This window comes from Equus caballus, chromosome 2, assembly GCF_041296265.1.
Source record: "Equus caballus isolate H_3958 breed thoroughbred chromosome 2, TB-T2T, whole genome shotgun sequence".
NCBI classification, from domain to species: domain Eukaryota; kingdom Metazoa; phylum Chordata; class Mammalia; order Perissodactyla; family Equidae; genus Equus; species Equus caballus.
In genome coordinates, this window is record NC_091685.1 from 37103669 (window position 1) to 37126420 (window position 22752).

At 46.7% G+C, this 22752-nt stretch overlaps 2 protein-coding genes across 23 annotated transcripts in view; one reads left to right on the plus strand and one right to left on the minus strand.

Annotated features, from left to right (window-relative positions):
* ZBTB17 (zinc finger and BTB domain containing 17) overlaps positions 1–1119 on the plus strand; it is a 33045-nt gene extending 31926 nt beyond the window's left edge. For all 9 annotated transcript variants that reach the window (XM_001489121.6, XM_023635708.2, XM_070260919.1 and 6 more), the window contains 3 exons: positions 246–455; positions 561–650; positions 733–1119. In XM_001489121.6, coding sequence (XP_001489171.1) covers positions 246–455; positions 561–650; positions 733–1016 — 584 coding nt within the window. In that variant the 3' untranslated portion in view covers positions 1017–1119. The remainder of the gene's footprint in view (positions 1–245; positions 456–560; positions 651–732) is intronic.
* A 1397-nt stretch (positions 1120–2516) lies between these two features.
* SPEN (spen family transcriptional repressor) overlaps positions 2517–22752 on the minus strand; it is an 87444-nt gene continuing 67208 nt past the window's right edge. For all 14 annotated transcript variants that reach the window (XM_070260909.1, XM_070260906.1, XM_070260905.1 and 11 more), the window contains 9 exons: positions 22167–22292; positions 21709–21822; positions 20028–20141; positions 18945–19045; positions 6127–14293; positions 5217–5717; positions 4853–5047; positions 4098–4256; positions 2517–3652 (listed from right to left, as the gene is read on the minus strand). In XM_070260909.1, coding sequence (XP_070117010.1) covers positions 3521–3652; positions 4098–4256; positions 4853–5047; positions 5217–5717; positions 6127–14293; positions 18945–19045; positions 20028–20141; positions 21709–21822; positions 22167–22292 — 9609 coding nt within the window. In that variant the 3' untranslated portion in view covers positions 2517–3520. The remainder of the gene's footprint in view (positions 3653–4097; positions 4257–4852; positions 5048–5216; positions 5718–6126; positions 14294–18944; positions 19046–20027; positions 20142–21708; positions 21823–22166; positions 22293–22752) is intronic.

A 22752-nucleotide genomic window follows, 5' to 3' on the forward strand; every position in this document is an offset into this window, starting at 1 on the left:
TACCCCCAGACCCCAGCCTTGAGTGCTGGCACTTGCTACAGGTGGCCTTGAAGGAAGTTCGATTCACATGAGGACCCCATTTTCTTAGAGCTTCCATAAGGTGCAGTGGCCACTAGAGTCTTCTGTGCAGCTCTGGTAGCCGCCCCAGAGCACTTGCTGGAAAAGACAGGGCTGCCGGGGAAGCTGGAGGCCACTGAGGTCCCCCCCTCCCCAATGGCAGGCGAGAACCTTGCCTCCTCCCCCAGGAGAGAAGCCCTACCTCTGTGACAAGTGCGGTCGTGGCTTCAACCGGGTGGACAATCTGCGTTCCCACGTGAAGACCGTGCACCAGGGGAAGGCAGGCATCAAAATCCTGGAGCCAGAGGAGGGTGGTGAGGTCAGCGTGGTCACTGTTGATGACATGGTCACGCTGGCCACCGAGGCACTGGCAGCAACAGCTGTCACTCAGCTCACAGGTGCGGGCTCCGGGCAGCAGAGGGTGGTCATGGGTACTTTGCCTCTGGGGTGGCAACAATGGGGCAGGTGCCTCTGGCCTCAGGCCCTGCTGATTCTGCCCCCAGTGGTACCGGTGGGGGCTGCGGTGACTGCCGATGAGACAGAAGTACTGAAAGCTGAGATCAGCAAGGCTGTGAAGCAAGTGCAGGAAGAAGGTAAGCAGGGCCACCCAGGGCGTGAAAGCTGGTGGGCCCCAAGGGTCCTTCCTATCCTCACCACAGCCCCCAACTCCCACAGACCCCAACACCCACATCCTCTATGCCTGTGACTCCTGTGGGGACAAGTTCCTGGATGCCAACAGCCTGGCTCAGCACGTGCGGATCCACACGGCCCAGGCATTGGTCATGTTCCAGACAGATGCGGACTTCTACCAGCAGTACGGGCCAGGCAGCACGTGGCCAGCCGGGCAGGTGTTGCAGGCTGGGGAGCTGGTCTTCCGCCCTCGGGATGGGGCCGACGGCCAGCCTGCTCTGGCAGAGACGCCGCCCACAGCTCCTGAATGTCCACCGCCTGCCGAGTGAGCAGGCATCTCCTGTCCTGACTGTTTATTTAAGGATGGATGCCACCCTAGACTGAGAGGGGTGGCCCCATTCCCTAGAGAGAATAAATTCGATTATTTTCTAATGCTGCCTATAGCTCCCTATGGGGTGGGATGGGGAGCTGGCAGCTGTGGCTGATGCCATGGAAGGGCTGCTCCAGCCAGGGACCAGCTGGCAGAGAGCTGCTGCTTAGGAACGCCAGGCTGTCCCTCCTTTGGAATGGAACTGCAGCCCCGGGACCTGTCTAGAAGCAAGCTGGCTTCTTTGCCCCAAGTCTGGGTGTGGCCAGAGAGCACAGCTCCACATGCCCCACCCTCTCATCCAGTCTCCTCTTTGGGCTTCTCATCTATTCAGCTTTAGGACCCTGCTTCCCCTCTGCCCAGGGGGTTGGGAGCTGGGTCAGCAGGGGCTGGCCACAACTACTTACCAGGATCCAGGCAACCAAGAGAGGGCCCAGCTCAGGGACTCATTCAGCCAGAGCAGCAAGGTAGGCAGAGGGCACCAGGCCCAACAGGCCACGTGCTTGCTTCTGTTGGGCCTGGGGAAGCAAGAGGACTCCACACTTGCCTAACAGTAACCCAGCCTGAGTATTCGAGGCCAAGCCAGTGCCATCCTTTGGAACATTTACGTACCCTGAATCATTGGTGTCTCTACCACCAGGCTGAGGACCTGGAGGGTCAGGAATGAGCTGATGGGGAGGTGGGAGACACAGCACTGCTGAAATGAGGAGCAGCAGGCCGGGGCCATGGAGGAGCTCATTCTTACTCAGGTCAGCAGGGAGAGGAGATGCCGTCGCTGCCCCTTTTCCACACAGTTCACCCCCAGCAGCTGTAACCCCTCACTCAGAGATGGCACCATCTTCTCACACCCAGAGTGTAGTGTGTGGAGGAGCCCGATGGATAATATTGCAAGTGAGAACAACTCTGTGGTCTCTGTGTTTCTGACACACACACACACACACCCCGCCCCCGGCCAGGCTTGTAGTGGTCCAGCTGGGAAAGCCTGGCCCACCACCCCACCCTCCTGTCTAAAGGCAGCTGCAGGAGCACCATCAGGCCAGGCTCCGCCACTGCTGCTGCTGCAGGGCCAGCCTGCACCCTACCGGAGGAGGCAGGGGAAGAGGCAAGGCACCACAGCTTGCTTAAGATGCTTCTGAGTTTGCGTGGGGGTGGTTTTTATTCTGTATCCAAACTGAAGTGCCTTCCACATCACCCAAGAATCAATCAGGACCTTGAAGTGTCACAGATATTTACACCACAGTATTGAAAAATGGTTTAAGTTCAGTCTGTGATGAAAATCTCATTTTGTAGAAGATAAAATAATCCTTGGGGAGGATTAAGTGGCAGAAAGGAACTAGGTTCCATATACAGATTTGGTGGTGGGGGGTGAGAAAGCAAGCAAAAGTGGGATGAGGGCCAGCTGCTCCTACAAGCTGAGGACACTTGGTCCTCCCACCCAGGTGACAATCACATCCACACTTGATGTGTTTTGTATTTTTTAATAAAGTTTGTAATCCAATGGACACACAAAACAAAACTGCGCTGAGAAAAAGTTTCATAAATTAATAAGTGTTAGGAAGTTGGGGGAGAGGTCAAGGTAAAAGGAACAGGGGAAGCCAGTCTTTTTGTACAGTCTTTTTTTTGTGTGTGTGACACTTCCAAATCGCGGGGGCAGGGCCCGTGCTGTAACGAAGCGCACTTATACAAATGAGTGACAATACAAAGTCTGAGTATGAAAATAAGATTTTCTCTGAAAACACATTTTTGGCACAGATTAAAAAAAATGTATGTCAGGGGAATTTGATTTTTTAAGTCAGTATTATATATATTTATATATATTATATATTTATATATACACACATCCCAAGTTCTGCGTATCCCACCAAGAAAGGAAATCCTGTTTGCTCGTTTTCGATTGTAAACTGTACATCCCAGGTGAATCAGAGATGGTGGCAGCAGGAGAATTAAGAAAGGTGACACATCCAAATGAGCAAGGGAGGGAGGGGTGGGGACAAAACAACCCAATGAAATGTTCCTTGACCCCAAGGTTTCAGCAGAAGTCTGAAGTCCTGCATTAGAGTCCAGAGTGCCACAGCCTGTCTTCACTGTGCAAAAGTCCAAGTCACTAATTTAGTGCAAAGGCAGTTCTGTTTTCTTGTTTCTTAAAAACAAAAACAACAAAAAAATTAATTCCACTGCCATGTTCCTTTTCTCCCAAAAGAGGAGAAACCCAGCCCCGAGGTGTCTGCGAGCCCATCGGCTGGCGGTCTGTCCTGGGTTAAACGTCATGTAAACATACAGGCAGCAGCACCACTGCCCAGAGGGCCTGCCCGGCCGGGGCGGGCGGGCGGACAGGAGGGCGAGGCTGGCGTCCGGCAGTGGAGTCTGTCCCTTCGGCAGCTTCTTCCTCCACTTGGCTGGGTTATCCTTTGTATTTTTTGCTGCAGAGCCTCGGGAAAATACACTGAGTGGTGACCATTCAGTGGCTCACACAGAGGCAATGACAATCATGAGGTGGGGAGAAATGTTGGAGATGCTGGCAAGGAGGTCAGGGGCCAGACGGGACAGGTGACTCTCGGAGAACTCGCAGGGCGGGAAGATCTGCAGCACATAGGCGGGCTGGAGAAGGGGACGACGGGAGAGAGAAGTGGGACCCCTGTCTTCACATCACCCACCCCACCACCATTCTTCCTTTAAACATTTCCAACTAGGGGCCCTGAGGAGGCCCAGCTAATGTCTCCATGATTTTGTCTACCGTAAGAAAACTAGGAGGTGTCAGAAAACCAACATGAACCTTTTCTGTATCACTAAGCTAAAGAGAAACCTCTGCTGTCTCAGCTGTCCCTTCACTGTCTCCAGGATGGGCAATGGCAGCCTCACCCATACGCTCTGTTTGTTTTCTCTATCTGGAATGCCCTTTTGCCGACCTTGTCTAGGAAACTTTACTGGACTACTCTAGTTGGCACTGGGAGCCAATGCCACCAGGTTACTCAGACTGCCTGACTAGCCGAGACCAGCCCCACGGGTGTGTGCACCGAGGAAGGACACTGGACAGTGGGCTGACCTGATTGGAGCCAGGGTTGGGAACGTTGATGATCCCTGCCGCCTGCTTGGCCTGCAGGTAGGTGATGAAGGCAGCCTTGAGGGACTCGGTCTGGCTCACGACGTCGTCTTGGTCTCGGCCACATGGTAGAGCCAGCAGCAGACAGTAATCTGTCTCCACCTGGGGCAGAGGCAGCTATCAGTGATCAGGGGCCTCCTCCCAAAACAGCAGCCCACACGGAGGCCTGCCCAACCCAGGGGAGTTGACTCCTAAATCCACAAAAGTCCCTACCTCTGAGATGACAAAGTCCACCCTCATGTTTGTTGAATGAAAAAGCACCTTATTTCTGGGTCTAGAGACATTTTACACCCCCAGTGGAGACAACATGACCTTCATCAACCACTTCAAAAATGCCATTACTGCAGGGCCGACCCTGGTGGTGCAGTGGTTAAGAGCACGCATTCCGCTTCAGCGGCCCGGGGTTCGCCGGGTCCAATCCCGGGTGCCGACGTGGCACCACTTGGCAAGCCATGCTGTGGCAGGCGTCCCACATATAAAGTAGAGAAACATAGGCATGGGTGTTAGCTCAGGGCCAGTCTTCCTTAGCAAAAAGAGGAGGATTGGCAGCAGATGTTAGCTCAGGACTAATCTTCCTCAAAAAAAAAAAAAAGCCATTACTGCACCCCATGATAAGCCAAGGAGACAGGCAGGTGGAGGTCACCCATCACTTCCATCCCTGTGGGTGGGACAGTTGCTCACCTGGGCCTGAGCCTTACCGTCATCCTTCGGGCAACCCCTTCCAGCTGTGAGGCCTCCAGCCGCATCCTCTGGGCAATCCTCAGTGGGGGGCCTCCTTCAGAGAGGGGCAAGGACCGATGGGCCAGGACATTGTTGCCGGAGACGAAGTGGAGCTGCACAGCAGCTGTGTCATTCTTCAGGGCCAGCAGGCCCTGCCACACAATGGGGTACTTCTGCTCACAGGGAAACAAACAGGATAGTGAGCTCATGGCTGGAGAGCAGAGCCATGCTGGACATGGCCCTAGGCAGCAGCTCGCCGGTCTAAGTCAAGCGGGGATCTTAGGACATTTAACACAGCTCACAGCTTGGAGGGCAGTAGGGGAGACCCCTGCCCAGGCTTACCTTCAGAAGCTGGACCATATCCACAGGCCTCTGGGAAGTCAAGTGTGGAGAGGAATCTTGTTTCGGGGTGGCCTGGGCTTCAGGATGCGGCAGAGCCAGTCCTGGAGGGGTGCTGGGGCCTGAGGTTGTGGGGACAAACAACGGCTGCTTTGGGGCAGCCTGAGCAGGCAGAGGGGCCGGGAGGTCAGGCTTCATAGAGACCGACACGGGGGAAGGATAAGAGGTCTGGCTTGCTTCCGCCTGTGCCCTCTGAACCTGGGCATGAGGCTCAGCTGGCCTGTTTGTAGGTATGGTTGGGAGGCGAGGCTGCTCTACTCCTGTCTGGGTCCCCTTCGCCTCCTGGGAGACCTGAGGCATCTTGCTGCTTGATGGCTGGCCTGGCTGGCTGAGCTGGGAGGGCTGCGCAGGCTGGGCAGGCTGTGTAGACTGTGTGGGCTGGGCAGGCTGTGTAGACTGCACAGGCTGAGTGGGCTGTAAGGGCTCACCTTCAGGAGGGGGGCCCTGGAGTTGGGCAGGAAGAGAAAAGGACAGTCAGAATCTGTTAAGCACAACATCGTGCCCTCAACTAACTGGCCATGGGCCCTGGGCAGGGTTAGCTGCAGGGCATCTCCTGTCAGCCAGGCCCAGGGAAGGGGCTTTAGCCTGACTGTGATGCTCCCGGGCATTCAGGATTGACAGTTCTGCTAAAACGAGGTCACCTATTCCCTGTCCCCCGACCCCCGCAAGCAGGGACCACCACTACAGGTTCCTACAAAGAGCACTTTCCCAAGTCCGTCAGCTCTCCATGCTGTGATCTGCTCCCTTCGTCCCAAAATTCAGGAAGCTCTTTAAGCTTAGCCACGTATTTTAGGGACCTGACTGGCACCTGACCTATTATTTGGACCAGAACGGTGACTTTTGGCACTCTCACCTGAGCAGGAGCCTTGGCGCGGGAAGGCAGGCCAATGGGGGCAGCAGCAGGAAACTGTGTGTGTGTGAGCTGAGCCGGGCCGTGGTACGTACGGATGTCTCCATATCTGTACTCTTGGAAGAGCTCCCCGCTGGAATGCACAATCTGCACCCCATGGGTCACCACCACAGGTGGGGTCAGAGGCAGCCCCTGGAGCTGGTTGCTGGGGGTGACTGTGAGGATTCGGGCCTCACCGTGAGGGGCAGGGGCAGGGGCTGCTTTGGCATCTGCTGTCTTGGCAGCTTCTTTTCCTGGCTGCTGAGGGGCCTTGCTGGCTGGTGGCACCTTCACCACCCCGTCTGCTGCCCGGGGCTGCTCACTGACTGCCGTCACATGGGGATGCACCATGATCCTCACATCCCGGGGCACGGTGTATGGATGCAGTCGGTACTCAGACTGCATGACCAGCACCTCTGACTGCACAGGGGCTGTGGCTCGAGCGACAGGGAGGTGATAATGTACTTCTTCCTCTGGAGAGTGCTGGGAGGCCAGGGCAGGCACACCAGCTGTGGCTGGCTGGGGTGTGCCCGCACGCTGTGGGGCCCTGACCTCTATTTGCTGGGGCTGCAGTGGGGCCCGAGGAGAGTGAAGTGTCTCTGGCCGGATGCTGTAGGTGATGCTGGGCAGCGTGGGTGTGTTCATTCTCACCTCGCCCTGGGACAGGTGGCTAAGGGAAACGGTCTGGGTGATGCTGTGGGGTGGCATGATGACAGACTGCTCTGGGTGTATGCTAGAGATGAACTGAGGCACAGGAATGCCTGCAGCCAACATGACTGTGGCATTAGTAGAGAGAGGAGTGGATGTGGTGGTGCTAGGGTGGCTTGCCCTTGGGAACGGAGATGGAACAGGTCCACTGGGTCGAGGAGAATGTGCATCTGGCTTTGTAGCCGCCAAATGGGAGACAGTTCGATCTGTTGGGGTACTGGGCCCCGAGGTGACATGGTTCACTTCTGCAGGCAGTTTGCTGGGCAGAGCAGGAGGGTGGTGGGGAGTGAGAGTGGACCCCAGGTTAGCTGGCTGAAGGACCTTGGTCTCTATTTTGAGGGTGACGGGGTCAGCAAGCTTTTTATTAGTGGTGACTATGCTTGGGGTCAGAACCAGCTGATTGTGAACCAGCACTGGGGGTGTGTTTATGCCCTGGGTGAGAACCTTCACTGTGCCACCCTGGGTGACAGGTGTGGACACAGAGAGGTGAATGGGTTCAGGCTTCTCCAAGGATGGACGGTCAGCCTTCACAGATGAAATCACAGGAGATGCATTGTACGTCTGGGCAGTCAGTACCAGAGTGGAATGGGTGGCCACATTTGCATAGCCCGAAGGAGCTGGAGGGCCTTTGGGCAGAGGCTGCGATGGTGCGACAGAATCAGGCTTGACCTGAGACTTGGATACCGACTGTTGAAATTCAATGTCCATTGCACTCGCTGGAGGGATCTGGCTGATCTTGGCGCTGATCCGCTGTGGGCCTTCAGTCTTCTGCCCTGAATAGCTCAGAAGGACAACCCCCTCTGAAGTGTTCACACGCAGCCCAGCACCAGAGCCTGTTTCCGCCGAACGGTCGTCAATTACAGACATAGACCCTGGGTGGAACCGACTATTTTCGTTACTGCTTGATCTCTGTTTGCACTTTGCTGAGGATGCAATCACTGCGCCCGTCACAGTCACTGCACCTGTTGTTGTGGCAGTCACACCACCAGATGCAGCAGTCACCGCACCTGATGTGACTGTCACTGCACCTGTGGCGGCATTCACTGCCCCAGCAGCAGCACTCACCACACCCGTGGCGGTGTTCACGGTGCCCACAGTGGCGTTCACCGGAGCGGTGAGAACGTTCACTGGACCCGTCAGAACGTTCACTGGCCCCTTCAGGACGTTCACGGGGCCCGCAGGAGTGTTCACCAAACTTTTCAGCGTGGTCACTGAGCCCTTCACAGGGCCTTTCAGGGCATTCACTGGCCCAGTCAGCGCATTCACTGGGACCAAGGAGACATTCACCAGGCCAGTAAGCGCACTCACCAAGCCAGTCAGGGTTTGAGGAGCTGGTTTTGCCAGAGTTATCTTTTGTGAATTCTCCAAATCAATGCTGACAGGCATCCGGCTAATGACAGAAGTAATTTTGGGAGCAATGACTGGAGCCACCTTTTCTTTGTCAGTGGCTACTAGAACCTCTGAGGCCTGTGTATCGGAGGTGTTTGTTACTGGATTTGCTGGTTTTTCTTCTAAAAGAGGCTTTTTAGATTCAACTTGAGGGGGTGGCGCCTCATGCAGGCAAGGGGCAGCACTGACAGGCTCAGCAATGGCAGTTGTGACGCTTGTGGAAGTGATGCCCGTGGCAGATACATATTTGGGGTCCATGAGGATCTTTCTCAGCGTACTGGAGCTGGTGTCGATGTCAGAGGCTTTTGTGTCTGGGGGAAGAGCTGGAGAGGGGGTGGACTGAGCCCGCGGCTCCTCCTGCCTTGTGATCCACTCTGTCACCTTAGTAGGGGGACTCTGGTGTGGGATCCCCCCAGAGGCAACAGGGGGTGGGAGCTTTGCTGCAGTTACAGAAGGAATTGTGGGGGTAGGTATGCTTGAGTCACTGGGCGGGGTCACTGGGTCACTCTCAATGATGGAATGCACCTTGAATCTGGCCTGAGGCTCATCCTCCATGGGCACGGGCTGCGATGGGGGGAGAGGGTCTGGGAGCACAGACACTTTGGTTGGAGTCTTTTCTTCAACACTGCTTTCTTGGGACAAGTTTTCCACGGATGGAGTCTTGCTTGGGTCAGAAGCACAGGACTCAGGGAGAGGGGACTGGGGCTTTTCACTCTGCTTTTCTTCCTGTGGAGTTTCTGGGGGTTGTGCCGTCGTCCCCTCACTTGTAGCAGGACTCGTGCTTGGCACTTGGTCAGGTGCCAGGACACGGGTCTCTGCAGTACTCCCTGTTTTCTTGTTTGTGTTCCGTTTGCGGCGGGATCGAGTTGTCTTCTGGCGCCCTTTGTCTTTCCGAGCAACAGCAACTTCCGCTTCTTTCGATCCTTTGGCTTCTGGCACTGGGTGGGACGTTTCGCTGCTCTTCCCTCTGGCTTCCTTGGTATCTGCTGAGCCCACTGATGGGTCAGGGGTGCTGTCTGGTGGCCCAGAAGATTCTGTAGCAGCCTCAGTCTCCAAGATGCCAGATACGGCCTCATCGGTCTCAGGCTCCATTCCTTCCTCAGGAGACTGCAGCACTTGAGAATGGGGCTGCAGACCTGTCTGAGATTCTGCAGGGTAAGGTGGAGGTGCTGGGAAGTTTTCTGGCTCCCCAGAAATGTCATTGATGATTGAACCAATGGCCGCAGCCAGTTCGGTTTCACTTGCTTGGTGTGCAGGCTTGTTCCCGTCCTCAGCAAGGCCCTCTGGTGCATCTGTGGCTGCCGCCTTGAAAGCTGCAGCGGCAGACGTTTCAGTGAGCTTGGCGATGTTCTCCACGGCCTGCTCCAGCTCCATCTGCTTGGATAACTGCTTGGCTTCTGGGGACGGCTTAGAGGCAGGCACATCTTCCTTCTCTGGTTCCTTGTCTGCATCAGCTGGACCACTGTTCAACTGGGATGATAAACTACCCTCCTTTTGGGGACTCTCGCTCTTCTCAGGCGAGACTGCCACAACCCCAGGTTCCTTCTCTGCTGCCAGCCCTGCAGAGCCTGCAGCCACAGCGGAACTGGCATTGGCATCCACATTTTTCAGATTTGCAGATCTGTCCACTGCTGACCGAGGGTTTCGAGATCTTCCTCTCTTTGACTTGGAGTTTTTTTCAGGGGCTGTTTTTTTCTCCACCACTTCAACTGGAGGGGTTTCAGGTGGATTTTTGTCTGTGCTAATTTCCTTTTTGTCACGTTTCTGTTCAGTACTTGCTTCTTCTTTATCAGTCTTGGATTTTGTGCTATTTTCTTTCACGTTTCCTTGGGGACTCATCTCGGTGGTGGCCTCAGGACGTTCAGCATCAACTTTTGGTTCATTTTTCCCCTTTTTCCCTTGTGGGCCACCAGCAGCTACTGATTTTTGGGATCTTGGGGATCTCCATCCCTCAGCTGGTTTGAGTGTTTCAACTGGTTCTTTCGCCTCGGCCTCATCGTCATCATCAGCTCGACGGCGTGTTTTTGGAGGCCTTCCCCTCCGAGGGGTAGTGGGAACTGCTGCAGCCTCCTGAAGCTCCCGCTCCAATCTCTTCCTTGTCACTCTCGGTTGCTCGGTGGGCTCTTTGACTGGAGAGCGGCTCTCGTGGTCACCCATGGTGGCATAGACACTCCTTACATTCCGGCGCCTTGTTCGGCTGAGGGGCAAACTTGGCTCAGGGTGTTCAGGGTCTGCAGCTGAGTTTTTAGAGGCAGTCCTTGTAATCTTCTCTGCCTCCATCTTCAATTCTAAGAGCTTCTGTGCTTCTCCTCGCGGAGAATTGGACCGCTTGAGTTTTTCTCGATCTATCCTCTCACTCTTCCTTGTGACAGGCTTCTCCACGATACTTGCTGCAGCTGCCTGAATGGGGGTCTTGGAACGTTTACTTTTGTTTGGCTTTTTATCTTTTGCAGCAACTGGAGGATCAACCTCTATATCTTCAGCAGCTTGAGGCTGAACCTCAGGAACAACTTCAGCTTTTTGATTTGCATTAGGCTCAACATTAGCAGTTGAATCTGGCTTCTCCACTTTTGGCTCATCAGCTTCCTCAGGCTTCTGAGTCGGATTTGAAAGTGGTTGGGTACTATCAGGCTCTGGATCTGCAGTGATCTCTACCTGGGAAAATGAGGCCCCAGGAGTTGGAGGCTTTGCATCCAGATAAGGCAGCTGATCAACTGATGAATTTTCTTCAACAACTGAAGGAGTCCCGGCAGCATCTTTCTTGGTGTCCACTCCTGGGGGCAAGTCAACTGGTTCAGGTTGCTCCACAGCAATGGGAGCCAGTTCAGATACAGGTTTTGCTTCTTCTGAGACAGAGGCTGGCTCCATGGTCTTCTCTTCTGTCACTGAAGACACCTCTTCTGTTTTTTCACCAGCTGTCTTCTCCACTGATGCTGCTGACTCTGGCGTTACAACTGTGACACTAGGAGGCCCAACAGAAGATGGAGTTTTCAGTTCTGACTCTTTAGTCTCAGAAGCAGATTCTGGGGTCTTGGGATGATCCTCTGTATCTTCCTGTTTCTCAGCCTCTTTGGGTTTTTGGTCTTTTTCTTTTTCTTTCTGTTGCATTCGTGTGAGCTCCATAAATCTGCTATGGAAAAGAACTACTGGCTCTTGAATCAAATCAGCTGTGCTGTTTGCTCCATCAGATGCCTGCCTCCCGTACAACCTGCCAGAAATGAAGTCAGGTTCTTCATCTTTTCTCTCTAGATGCTGCAGTCGCTTGGAATCTTGTTCAAAGATTGAGCTGTGTAAAAAACGAGAAGCAAATAATTCTTGCCTTTCCTGTTCTTCTTCTTTATGATCATCTTTTTTATCATCCATTTTTCCTTCTGAATCAGTCCGAATTTTCTTCTTTTTCATGTACCAGGATGGAATAGGTCTTGGAGCAGAGTCAACCTTTTCTTTATCTTTGTTGTTTCGAAAATTAGCAAATCGGGAGTCCCAATCGAGAAAAGACCAATTTTCTTCTCGAGATGAAGAGAGGGATTTAGCTCTTTCAAGCAAAGCCTTAGTGTCTGGTGTGATTGTCTTATCCAATGCAAAAGAATAAAATTTATTCCTTTCTAAAGAACTAGAGAGTCTTTCATCTCGCTCACGTAGTTTGTCTTCTCTGTCCCTCAATAAAAAAGACAATCGAGAACTTTCATATAATGCAGAGGCCCTGGGTGAGTGGGATTTGTGTTCAGCATCTTCATCAGAATCAGAAGGCACCTCACCAGGTTCCAAGTCACGTACGGACCTCTTTCGAAGGCTGTCTCTCTTAATTATGCTGTTTGGGAAACTCACATCAAATCTGCCGGCATCTTGTTTCATTTGAGAGTCCCAGCGATTTAGTTCATCTTCAGAATGCAAAACAGTTAGCTTTATTTTGGCCATGTCTGCCATCTGTTCTCTCCTGCTAGAATCATAAGGATTAAACTTTAAGGACTCTTCCCTGACTGTTATATTAGAATAGGGGAGACCTTTTTCATCTACTTTAGGAGACCCTTTAACTGACATTAGCCTAGGGGAGCTTATGGGGTCATCTTCTTCATGGAAAGAACCATGTCGGATACTGGGAGAGCCACCAGTCCTTTCAGAATCTTCACTGATTTGGCGTGAACTTCTGTAATTCCTTTCTCTCTTGGTGCAGATATCAAAATCAACATGGTCCATCCTCTTCTTTTTGCTGGGAGGAGAGTCATCAGTGACATCTTGAGGAGGTTTGCCGACCTCGTGAACAAGACTACGTCTTTCATATTCATCTACATCTTTTTTAGGACTGCCAAACTTCTCAGACTTGGCTATTTCCATCTCCATCTGCTGTTTTCTACGACTCTGCTCCATTTGTTTTCGGTAACTCTGTGTGTGATCAATATCAATGCCAATTTTTTCTTCAGTATTTACTGAATGTGGTTTCTCTTGGCCTGATTTACATTCAAGTGTTTCATCACGAAGACTGCAATGGTTCTTCCTAATATCTTCTCTCTCTGGTCCTTGATCATCTAATAGCTGCAGCTGTTTGAGCTGTGGTTTTGAAGGAGTGGGTTTTTTTGATTGGATTTCTTGATTTTCCACAGATTCACCTACTGGTTCTCCTAGCCTTGCTTGCAGGTCTGAGTTGGGCCTTGAGCCAGTTCCAACAGAAATATTGGCAAGCTCCTGACAGTCTTTTGGGCTGGAAACAGCATTAAGTCTATCTAATTTTATTTTTTTAGATTCTCTTTTAAGAATTTCTTTCCTCACAGGTTTTCTTTCAGACTCTCCTTCCCTCAGCAGAATGACATCTCTAGATGAAATGTCAGGCTGCTTTTTTAAAAGCACCCGAGCATCCTCCATCTCTGGACTATTTTTCTTGACTTCTGCTTTTTGCCTTTCTGCTTTCAAATTGGAATCTGCAAAACGCCTTTTCCTTGCTTCCAGCTTCTCCAGATCCACAGTGCTGACCCCATCGGCAGTCTGCTCTGGTTTTAGGTGCTTCCTGGGTTTAAGCCTGCCTTCCTTTTCTACCACTTCTCCGTGGCTTGAAAGCCCCTTTTCCTTTGGCACTTTCATTCTAACAGATTCTGGTTTAGACAAGTCAGATTTCACAGGCTCCGTTTGAGAGACCTGAAGTTTCTGATCTAGGGCAGAAGACTTGACAGTGTCATTATCAAACTTGGCTTTAAGCTTTTCCAAAGGAGTGTGATCAATAACCTTCCCTTCTTTTTCTTTCACTCGAGTCAAAACCACACAAGGCATGAGTTCTAGGCGGTTTTTGGCTATTCCTTCCTTGTCAGCTTTGTCTCTGCTCAGTTTATTAGAACTCCTTGATTTTTCAGGGCTCTGTTCTCTCTCGTTTTCTTGGTCTGTTTCTGAAGACTGAGAACTAGGGGAATGAACTTTTCCTTTTCGTTTCTGCTTATCCGTTTTGTCCTTTTCCACTTTTTCCTTCCTTATTAAGCGTCTCTCTCTTTCCACTCTCTCGGGATCAAAAGTTCGTTCTTTATCTGTCTTTTCATTTTTTGTGTAACGTTCCAAACGAGATTTGTCAAGTTTATCATATCTTGGAGGGGAAAGTGAGCTACAGCTTCCACTCCGGTCTGAGGATCGGCTGTACATCCTCCTCTCAGAATCACTTGGCAACCTCTCTGACTGTGAGGGAGATGCGCCAGGACTCTGAGGGCGTCGCAAGTGCACTGGACTCTGACTGCGTTCAATGGGCCTCCTCTCGTGGTCTCTGTCCCGGTCAGACTCAAATCTTTCACGTTCTCTTTCCCGTTCCCTTTGCCTGTAACTGTATTCCCGAATATCTTGTTCATAAGGATCATTTCTGTAATCCCTGTATTCCCGAGGATCGTCATAATATCGTGATTCATAGTAGTCTCCTTGGTAAGTTTCCCATTCTGAATAAAATTCTCTCCCTCGAGGTGGATAGTCCCGTCTGGAATCCTCAGGATATGTACCTGGAGTACGAACATTCTCATAATATGTACGATCTTGGCTATAGTCATAAGATCCCCTTCGTTCCTCTCTGCCAAAAACCAAAAAAGAATATATTAGTTCTTTTTGTTTCCTTGCCACTTACACATGAAATCATGCATACAAGATTACAAAGTCCTGCCTCTGAAAATCTCTGCCATTATTTAATCATTAGTTAGACCTGCACTGTCCAATATGATAGCCACTAGCCCCATGTGGCTACTGAGAATGTGAAATTTGGCTAGTCTGAATTGAGATGTGAGTGTACATTATATACTCTACTTGGTAGATGTAGCTTAAAAAAAAAGAAACACTTCAATAATTTATTTAGAATGATTATATGTTGAAATGATAATATGTTAGTTTAGACATACTGAGTTAAATAAAATTTCACCTTTTCTTTTTATTTTTTAATGTGTCTACTAGAAAATTTCAGAGCACCTCTGTAACTTGCATGGTTTCTCTTGGACAGCAGAGCTTCAGCCGTAACTTATAATGAGCACCGTATTAGACAGTGTCACATCCCCACATTTCTAAGTCTTTCATAATTACTTTTCTTGCCAAAAGATATTCTTAGCACAACTTGGGAGACAAATGCACTGTTTGGAAAAACAGATAATTTAATTAAAATCTTCCCATCTATGTGACCTGTATGATACTGATAACACCTCTATCTCAATTCACAATTAAAAAACACATATTGGGGGCAAGTCTCCATGGGCTCAGTCTCGTCATTTGTAAAACGATAACTTGTCCTCATAAGGCTCTTAAGAAGATTAAATAAGATAACATTTGTAAAAACTTTCCTAGCATAATGCAAGGCACATACTTGGCTTTCAGTTAATGTTACTTTTTCCCAAGTGCTAACTAACAAATCGATGATTATAAGCTTTGTGAGAAGATTCCTCAACTGTGAAAGAATTCACCACCACGGCCAGCCCCATAGCCAAGTGGTTAATTTTGCGAGCTCTGCTTCAGTGTCCTGGGCTTCACCGGTTCAGATCCTGGGTGTGGACCTACATACCGCTCATCAAGCCACACTGTGGCGGTATCCCACATAGAAGAACTAGAATGACCTACAACTAGCATATACAACTATGTGCTGGGGCTTTGGGGAAGAAGGAAAAAAAAAAAAAGAGGAAGATTGGCAACAGATGTTAGCTCAAGGCCAATCTTCCTCACCAAAAAAGAAGAAGAAGAAGAATTATTCACCATGGCTTTTCTCCCACAGTGACATGTCCCAGTGCATTCAAAAGAGGATTAAGTTTGCACACAAGACCATGTAGGGTGTATAAAATGAAATTCGTCTTAACAGGTCAATTCCTTCACTCTTGTTCACTCTCAGTTTTTGTTCTCTCAAGCAGGTATGGCTTGCTCCTTCTACAGAGTATTGCCATTAGTGGCTCACTGAAACATAACGAATCTAGAACTGAAGCCCCTAAGGGCATGAGCTTTTGTCTTCTTGGCCACAATTTCTCTAGCTCTTTTAACAGTGCTTGGCTCAAAGCAGTCACTCAAATATCTGTTGAGAGAATGAACCTTAGGAAAATATGTCAAAGCTGCTACTGTGTGATGTTCCAACCCATTTTCAACAGCAAAGGAAGCACCTAGACATAACAAACACTGGAAGCATCAAATAACACATTATTATATGCACTTATACTGAACTTTCTCAGTCCAACGACAATATTTTATGACCTATGAGATTTGGTTTAACTGGATGCAAGATGATCCTTCTACAGTTCCACAGGAATCAGATTCTTTGCCTAAATACTGGCCAGGCATCTTGCAAATAAATGTTACTAGGCATGAAATTAAGCTAGCTTAACTCCTTACCACCATAAATACAAACTCCAAGGAAGCATCATTTTCATATGTAGAAGTGAACACACTATACGCTTTCTAATATAAAGTGATTAAGACACCGAAAAGGGTCGTTGGTTTACTGCTCAGATTAATAGTAGGCTTGAACTCATATTTTAAAAATAGTCTCGATATTTTTGAAATTAAGCTAACTAAATTATATCCGAAAATACCAAAAAAGTTATAGAAGTCAAAGGTCTATGTGTAAACATTAGTGCTGGAGCACTGCTCACTTTAATAAATCACGGCTTTGCACCTATTTTGCTGGGCCCTATGACTACCAAAAGAAGTGAGCGTTCCTGCCCTCAAGGCACTCAACTTACGCAGGAGATAGTACACAACTGAGCACTTAGTCCTACGCACAGAAGACTCTGACAGGGTCCTCGAGGAACTCTGAAAGAACTCTGTTCACATGATCCAAACTACCACAAGTAGGTGGGAAACTTATCTAAGCATATTGTGACCCTGTAAATTCATCTTGAGAATCACTCTGGTCAAGTGTTAAGGCTCAATGCACTAGGAGGCAGGAGCCCTGGGTTTATTCCCAGCCCAAAGGTTTAGTAGCCTGTGACCTTAGCAGCAGAGTGATCTGATCTTCAATTCCCACCACAAGTAACACAGGACAAGAGTCGTGGCCCTACCTCCCTGACACAGTATTTGCGGGAATAAGTGAAATACATTCTATTCTTACACTGCAGAGCCCTATGAAAATGGATTATCGTTTGCATTCTCCTGAGCTCAACTAGCATTAGAAGTAAAGCACTTTTTTCATTCATGCATCAACTATTCAGTGGGATGACTTCCTTCCACTCTGTGGAAAGGCCAAAGATGCTCAAGTTCTACTGCAAGGAATGCATTCCACAAGCACTGTCATCTGAAACCAAATGCGGAAAACCGGGTCACAGTGAAGTCCCACACCCTCCTGCTTCCTCCTTTAGCAGATCAACTCCATTCAACAGGGAGAAATACCCATGGGTAAGAACTGAAGAACAGAGCTGGATCATCAGTAAAATGAGTGAATTTAAGGGGTAATATACAAAAATTAACACCCACATAGCATTATCCAACTCTGATAAGACACTCATCTTTGAAAAATATTTAATGTATGCACAGAGGATTTTAATGGATTTTTTTATGTCTTAGGCACCACTAGACCACCACACTTCCCACTCACTTACGGGTCAGAATTCCCATCAGCACTTCAAGTACTAACGATGACTTCAAACGACTACTTGCAGAGCCAGGATTGAGAACTTTTTTTCTCCCTCTACAGACACAGATATTCTCCTGCAAATGCACACACAGGCTCATGCTCGCTCGCTCTCACACACACACGCACATATACACAACTGATACAGAAGAAGTCTTGGATCAAGACTTTTTGGCTGGAGAACTGTTGATTTTTGATCTTCTGGAATGTGGATTCCATCAAAACCTTAGAAGTTCAAGCTTTTGGGAATTTGGCTTGAGGGACATTTTTCATTTAAAAACCTCCCAAGTACTCAATGACCATTACACAACATTCCACGAGGAAGTGACTCAGAAATATTTACCTTCTGTGATTTAAACAAAAACAAAGTGGCAAGAAGAGGCAGTAAAAAGGGAATGCATTCAGCAGGTTCTGGGAGCACAATCAGAATTTGGCTCATCCTTGTCACAGAGCCCTTTTATACGTGAAATTGAGCCTCTAAAGCCATATTTCACATATGGCCTTTTGTCTAACGCATGTATGTAAGGGTGGAGATCCAGTGGTCACATTCCAGGAGACTCAATCACAGAGGCATGTTTGGACAAACAGCTTGATGATCATATGTATAATTTCCATTTTTAACTGTGATCATCTATTCAAGAAACTGCTAACATTATCTTAGGATGTTTTAATATATCTTGTCTAAAAAAGAACCAGGCACAGTTTTGGGAAAGTCTTTAGCTAATGGAGAGTGTGATTTAGATTGAGAGAGAAGTATACTGTTTCCTACAAGCAGCAGAAAAAAATACCAGATACTACAGTGCCATGACTGAAAAAATTATCAACGAGAAATAAGTTTTTTTGTTTGTTTGTTTTTGGGGGGTAAGGAAGACTGGCCCTGAGCTGGTTGTTACCAACCTTCCTCTTTTTGCTTGAGGAAGATTGTCACTGAGCTAACATCTGAGCCAAGTATGTGGGACATTGCCATAACACGGCTTGAGAGCGATATGTAGGTCCACACCCGGGATCCAAACCCATGAACCCCGGGCCGCCAAAGTGGATCACACAACTTAACCACTACGCCACCAGGCTGGCCTCAATAAGGTTTACTTTTTACATTGCTAAAGTTACCAATTTGTACATACTTTGGCTCACTAACTCACAAATTATTTAAGAGATCTGAATTTAAACCAAAGCTCTTGAGAGCCTTTTGAAAGTTCTTTTTATTATTATTAATAGCATGAGCACATGCATGGTAACAACCTGGATGTTGTCATTACTAAATATATAGGGTATTTAATAGTTTTTAATGCACTTCAACATGTTATATTTAATCCAAAAGTGTAAGGCAGGATGACTTGTACATAAAAGTTATAATCTGGCAAAACAGTAACTCTTTCAAATTGTAGGAGGATTCAGTGAGAAGTGTAAATAGGTTACCCCAACTCCCATGAGCCACATGAAAACTAGAATCATAAAAATAATTTTTTTCCACGTTTTTGTGTGTTTGTTTTTGAGGGGATAAAATGGAAGAGATTTTTGGGGGGTGAGAGTAGAAATAAGTAGTGAAAAATAAAACTTAATCCCATCTAAACTTTATGCATTAGAAATTTTAAAATTCAAGTTATGCTGATAGGTTTAAAATACATACCTTCTTTCTGCTAACATTTCATAAAAGTCTCTGATATCTTGACCAGATTTTTCCATACAGTGATAAAATGCAAGCTGACTTTCCCGATTTGCAAAATCCACCTAAAAAAAAAAGAAGAGCAGATGTTTGATTCAAGTTTCATATTTTAATGAGGGAAAGTGTTATCAAATTTGAAAATTCTTCCCCAAACTCCTCTGGTTAAATTTTAAGAAAAAGCAATCTATCTCAATTAAATGAAATAGTCCTCATAACTGAAACTATATTTTGTTAACCTGAAATCTCTCTCAAATTCTACACAAATCTTGATAAAGAAGTATAATTTAAAGTTACAGAACCCAGTCCTGAAGGAGTGGAAAAAGCAAACTAGAAACGGAAACAATACCTATCAGAATTCTAAGTTGTCAATTAAACAATCAGATCATCTAAATCCAGCAATCTCTGTTGTACATAAATTTGCTGGAACCATAGTTAGAACATAAAATTAAATGTGGAAGAACATTTAAACTTTACTCACAGCTCACTTTACTCAGTCACTGGAGCTATGATACCCATCATGTGTCACTATCTCATTTTCAAGACTTATTTCAATCTAACCATCACAGTTATTAAGTACATAAATTCCTTCAAGCTTCATGAACAAAAGTTTTTAAACAAAAACATCAGACAAAAGAGCATACTTTTAGTGGTTACCCACTCTTTAGGAGAGAAGGAAAGAAGAGGAAAGCATCATTCAGGAAGCTGGACTGACACTTCAAGCTCCTGGGTGTGCAGATACCCACAGGTGACTGCGGGCCAGCCTGCACCAAGAGTATACACGTGAGCATCAGGTACCCGGGGCAGAGGGAAGTACAGTTCCTCGAATGAGAGGATTTTTAGGAAAGGTTCTGTGGCTAATACTTTAAAAGACCCTGTGCCCTCAAGTAGCTGAGTATTAAAATTGTAAAAACTCCCTTAAAAACTGAGGACATACAATACATGTCCTATAAATTATTCCTCTTGCTGGCCACCTACAAAATGCCAGTAACTAAGAGTGGGATCTGAATACGATTTTGTTTTGCTTCTGTTTAAAGTCATTCTGCACACCTTAATTTTATTCCCACCAATTTTCCTCCCCTTGGTCTCTTTTACAGCTGCTTGTGCATATTCAATTTCATTGTAGAGAACCAGGGCCATGCCTTTTAAGCGGTCAAACACCACCTGTGAAAAACAAGAAAACAAAACAAAAACCAAATAAGAACCTCATCCAGGGGCCGGCCCCGTGGCTGAGTGGTTAAGTTCGCGCGCTCCGCTTCGGCGGCCCAGGGTTTCACCCGTTCGAATCCTGGGCACAGACATGGCACTGCTCATCAAGCCATGCTGAGGCAGCAATCCCACATGCCACAACTGGAAGGACCCACAAATAAAAAAGATACACAACTATGTACCAGGGGGCTTTGGGGAGAAAAAGGAAAAGTAAAATCTTTAAAAAAAAAAAAAAACAAAGAAAGAAAGAAAAAAAAAGAGCTTCTTCCACTAGTCTTAGTGTCAGTCCCAACAAAATCCTAAGTCACAAGAACACTGCCAAGAAAAAAATATATATATTATTCTAGAAAAAGTTTCAGGCTTTTCCTGATGATGCATGTTGTAGTGCAAACACAATAAAATGTGTAGGGACTGTTTAAAATCATGAATATTGTAGCTTGAAGTATTATGCCTTTATTTTGCTTTTCTGTATTTTACTTTGTTTTCCATGTTGACTGAGTACTTAATTTAAATAAGCATGCTTCTAGTTTTGGCTCAAAAAATCAACATCCTTGAAAAAGCAAAAAAATGTAGAGTACTCTGAATCAACAATAAATTTCAGTGAATTTTGGCCAAAAGTAGCACTATTGTCTTAAAGCTGCTAGAGTTTTATTTATATTAGCAGTCTTTAAGATAGTGTACTTCTTCAAACAACAAAAGCTACATTTAAAGAAATGTCGAAGATATGCAACATACTCATCACAGTGTCAATCTGTTTTCAAGCAGTTAAAGCTTTACCTTCACATAATGGGATGAGGTCCAGAGACCTTTCTCCTGCTATGTTTGTGGGAGTGTTACATAACAAATATTGGTTAGATGAATACTCAGTTGTGTTAACGTCCCTGTAAAATCATTTAAAAAAAAAATCAAGTCTAATGACATATTAGTGTGAATGTGAATAATCACATAATAAGACAATCTAATTTTATTGTGAGATAAAATTATAAAAATCCCTAAGAAACATTCTATTTAATAGTATTATGCAGGGGCTGGCCCAGTGGCGCAGTGGTTAAGTTTCCACACTCTGCTTTGGCGGCCTAGGGTTCATCAGTTTGAATCCCCAGGGCTGACATGGCACCACTTGGCAAACCATGCCGTGGTAGGCGTCCCACATATAAAGTGGAGGAAGATGGGCACAGATGTTAGCTCAGGGCCAGTCTTCCTCAGCAAAAAGAGGAGGATTGGTGGCAGATGTTAGCTCAGGGCTAATCTTCCTCCAAAAAAAAAAAAAATAATAATAATAGTATTATGCAGATTAGTTTCAAAATTAATCATCTTAGCTGGTTCAAAATAGGTTTTCAAAATACTCATGTCATAAGCTAATAGATGCAAATGCCCTTCTAGACCAAATTTTGGAAAACAGAATTTTAATGTATGAGTTATTAAAGAAAAGGTCAGCACTAGAAATTGGGACTGAAAGGACAGAATAACCGGAAAAATGAGTTAGAAGTAACTTTAAATCACACATCACCCTTGCACTTACCTTTATCACAGGCCCATAGCGGCAGAAATGTCGAGTTAAATACTGATCCGACACGTTTGAAGAAAGCCCGTCTAACCAAACGCAGTTTGTAGGCATGCTCTTTCCAAAACCCAGCTGGATATAAAAGGTGAAATTTCTATTACTGAAGTCACCAATTATTCAACTACAGAATTCTGAGAAAACGTGTGTTCTGCAGGATCTTACCAAATCAACATCTCAAGTGAGAATCACCTGGTTAAATTCAAATAGAAATTTACAAAAAAGTAACCCTGCCTGGCTAAGCAATTATTAATTCAGATTATAGAATAACAGGATGAGGATGCAAAGAAGTGCATTACTTTTATGGGTATCTAACTCTACTACTGCAATTTTAAATAATCAGACATAAGCACAAAAACTCCAAATCTCAAAAACACAGCAAATTATAACAGCACAATAACTTATACAAATTCCTTTACCTTAAGACGATTATTTCCAAGGTATTCCCCATCCATCTTCTTAATAGCTTTACAAACGCTGGCAATATCACAGTACTGCAAGAATGCATACTGAGGAACTCCATTTACTTTCTTAATATCAATATCCTGAAAAAGCCAATGGATACCACTTAGTGATGTGCCAACAAGAAAATAAATCAAAATAAACCAAGTCCATATGAGGTGTACATTTCCCAAAATAGTCATATTCCTAGAAATCATTTTCTTACTTAAAATTATACATCTTAACACAACGATAAATTGTCTTAAAAACTATATAGCACAGCATTTGTAGTCACAAACCATGAAATCCTTCCCACGTGGAGCTCTGCAAAAGAGCAACCGCAGTGCAACTCAAAATTCAAAATTTAAAATCCACAATACCCGTGTTAAGGCAAATTTATGATAACAAAGAAAAGGCGGCCTATTTAATGAAAACTTAAGAAATAATTCCCTGCTGCAATATCTAAAATCTTTATTAGGGACAAGTCATATAAAATATAATATCAGAGAAGAGTAAAAATGATAATCAAGTTTTCAAAAAGTGATTTAAAATATGCAATCCTGA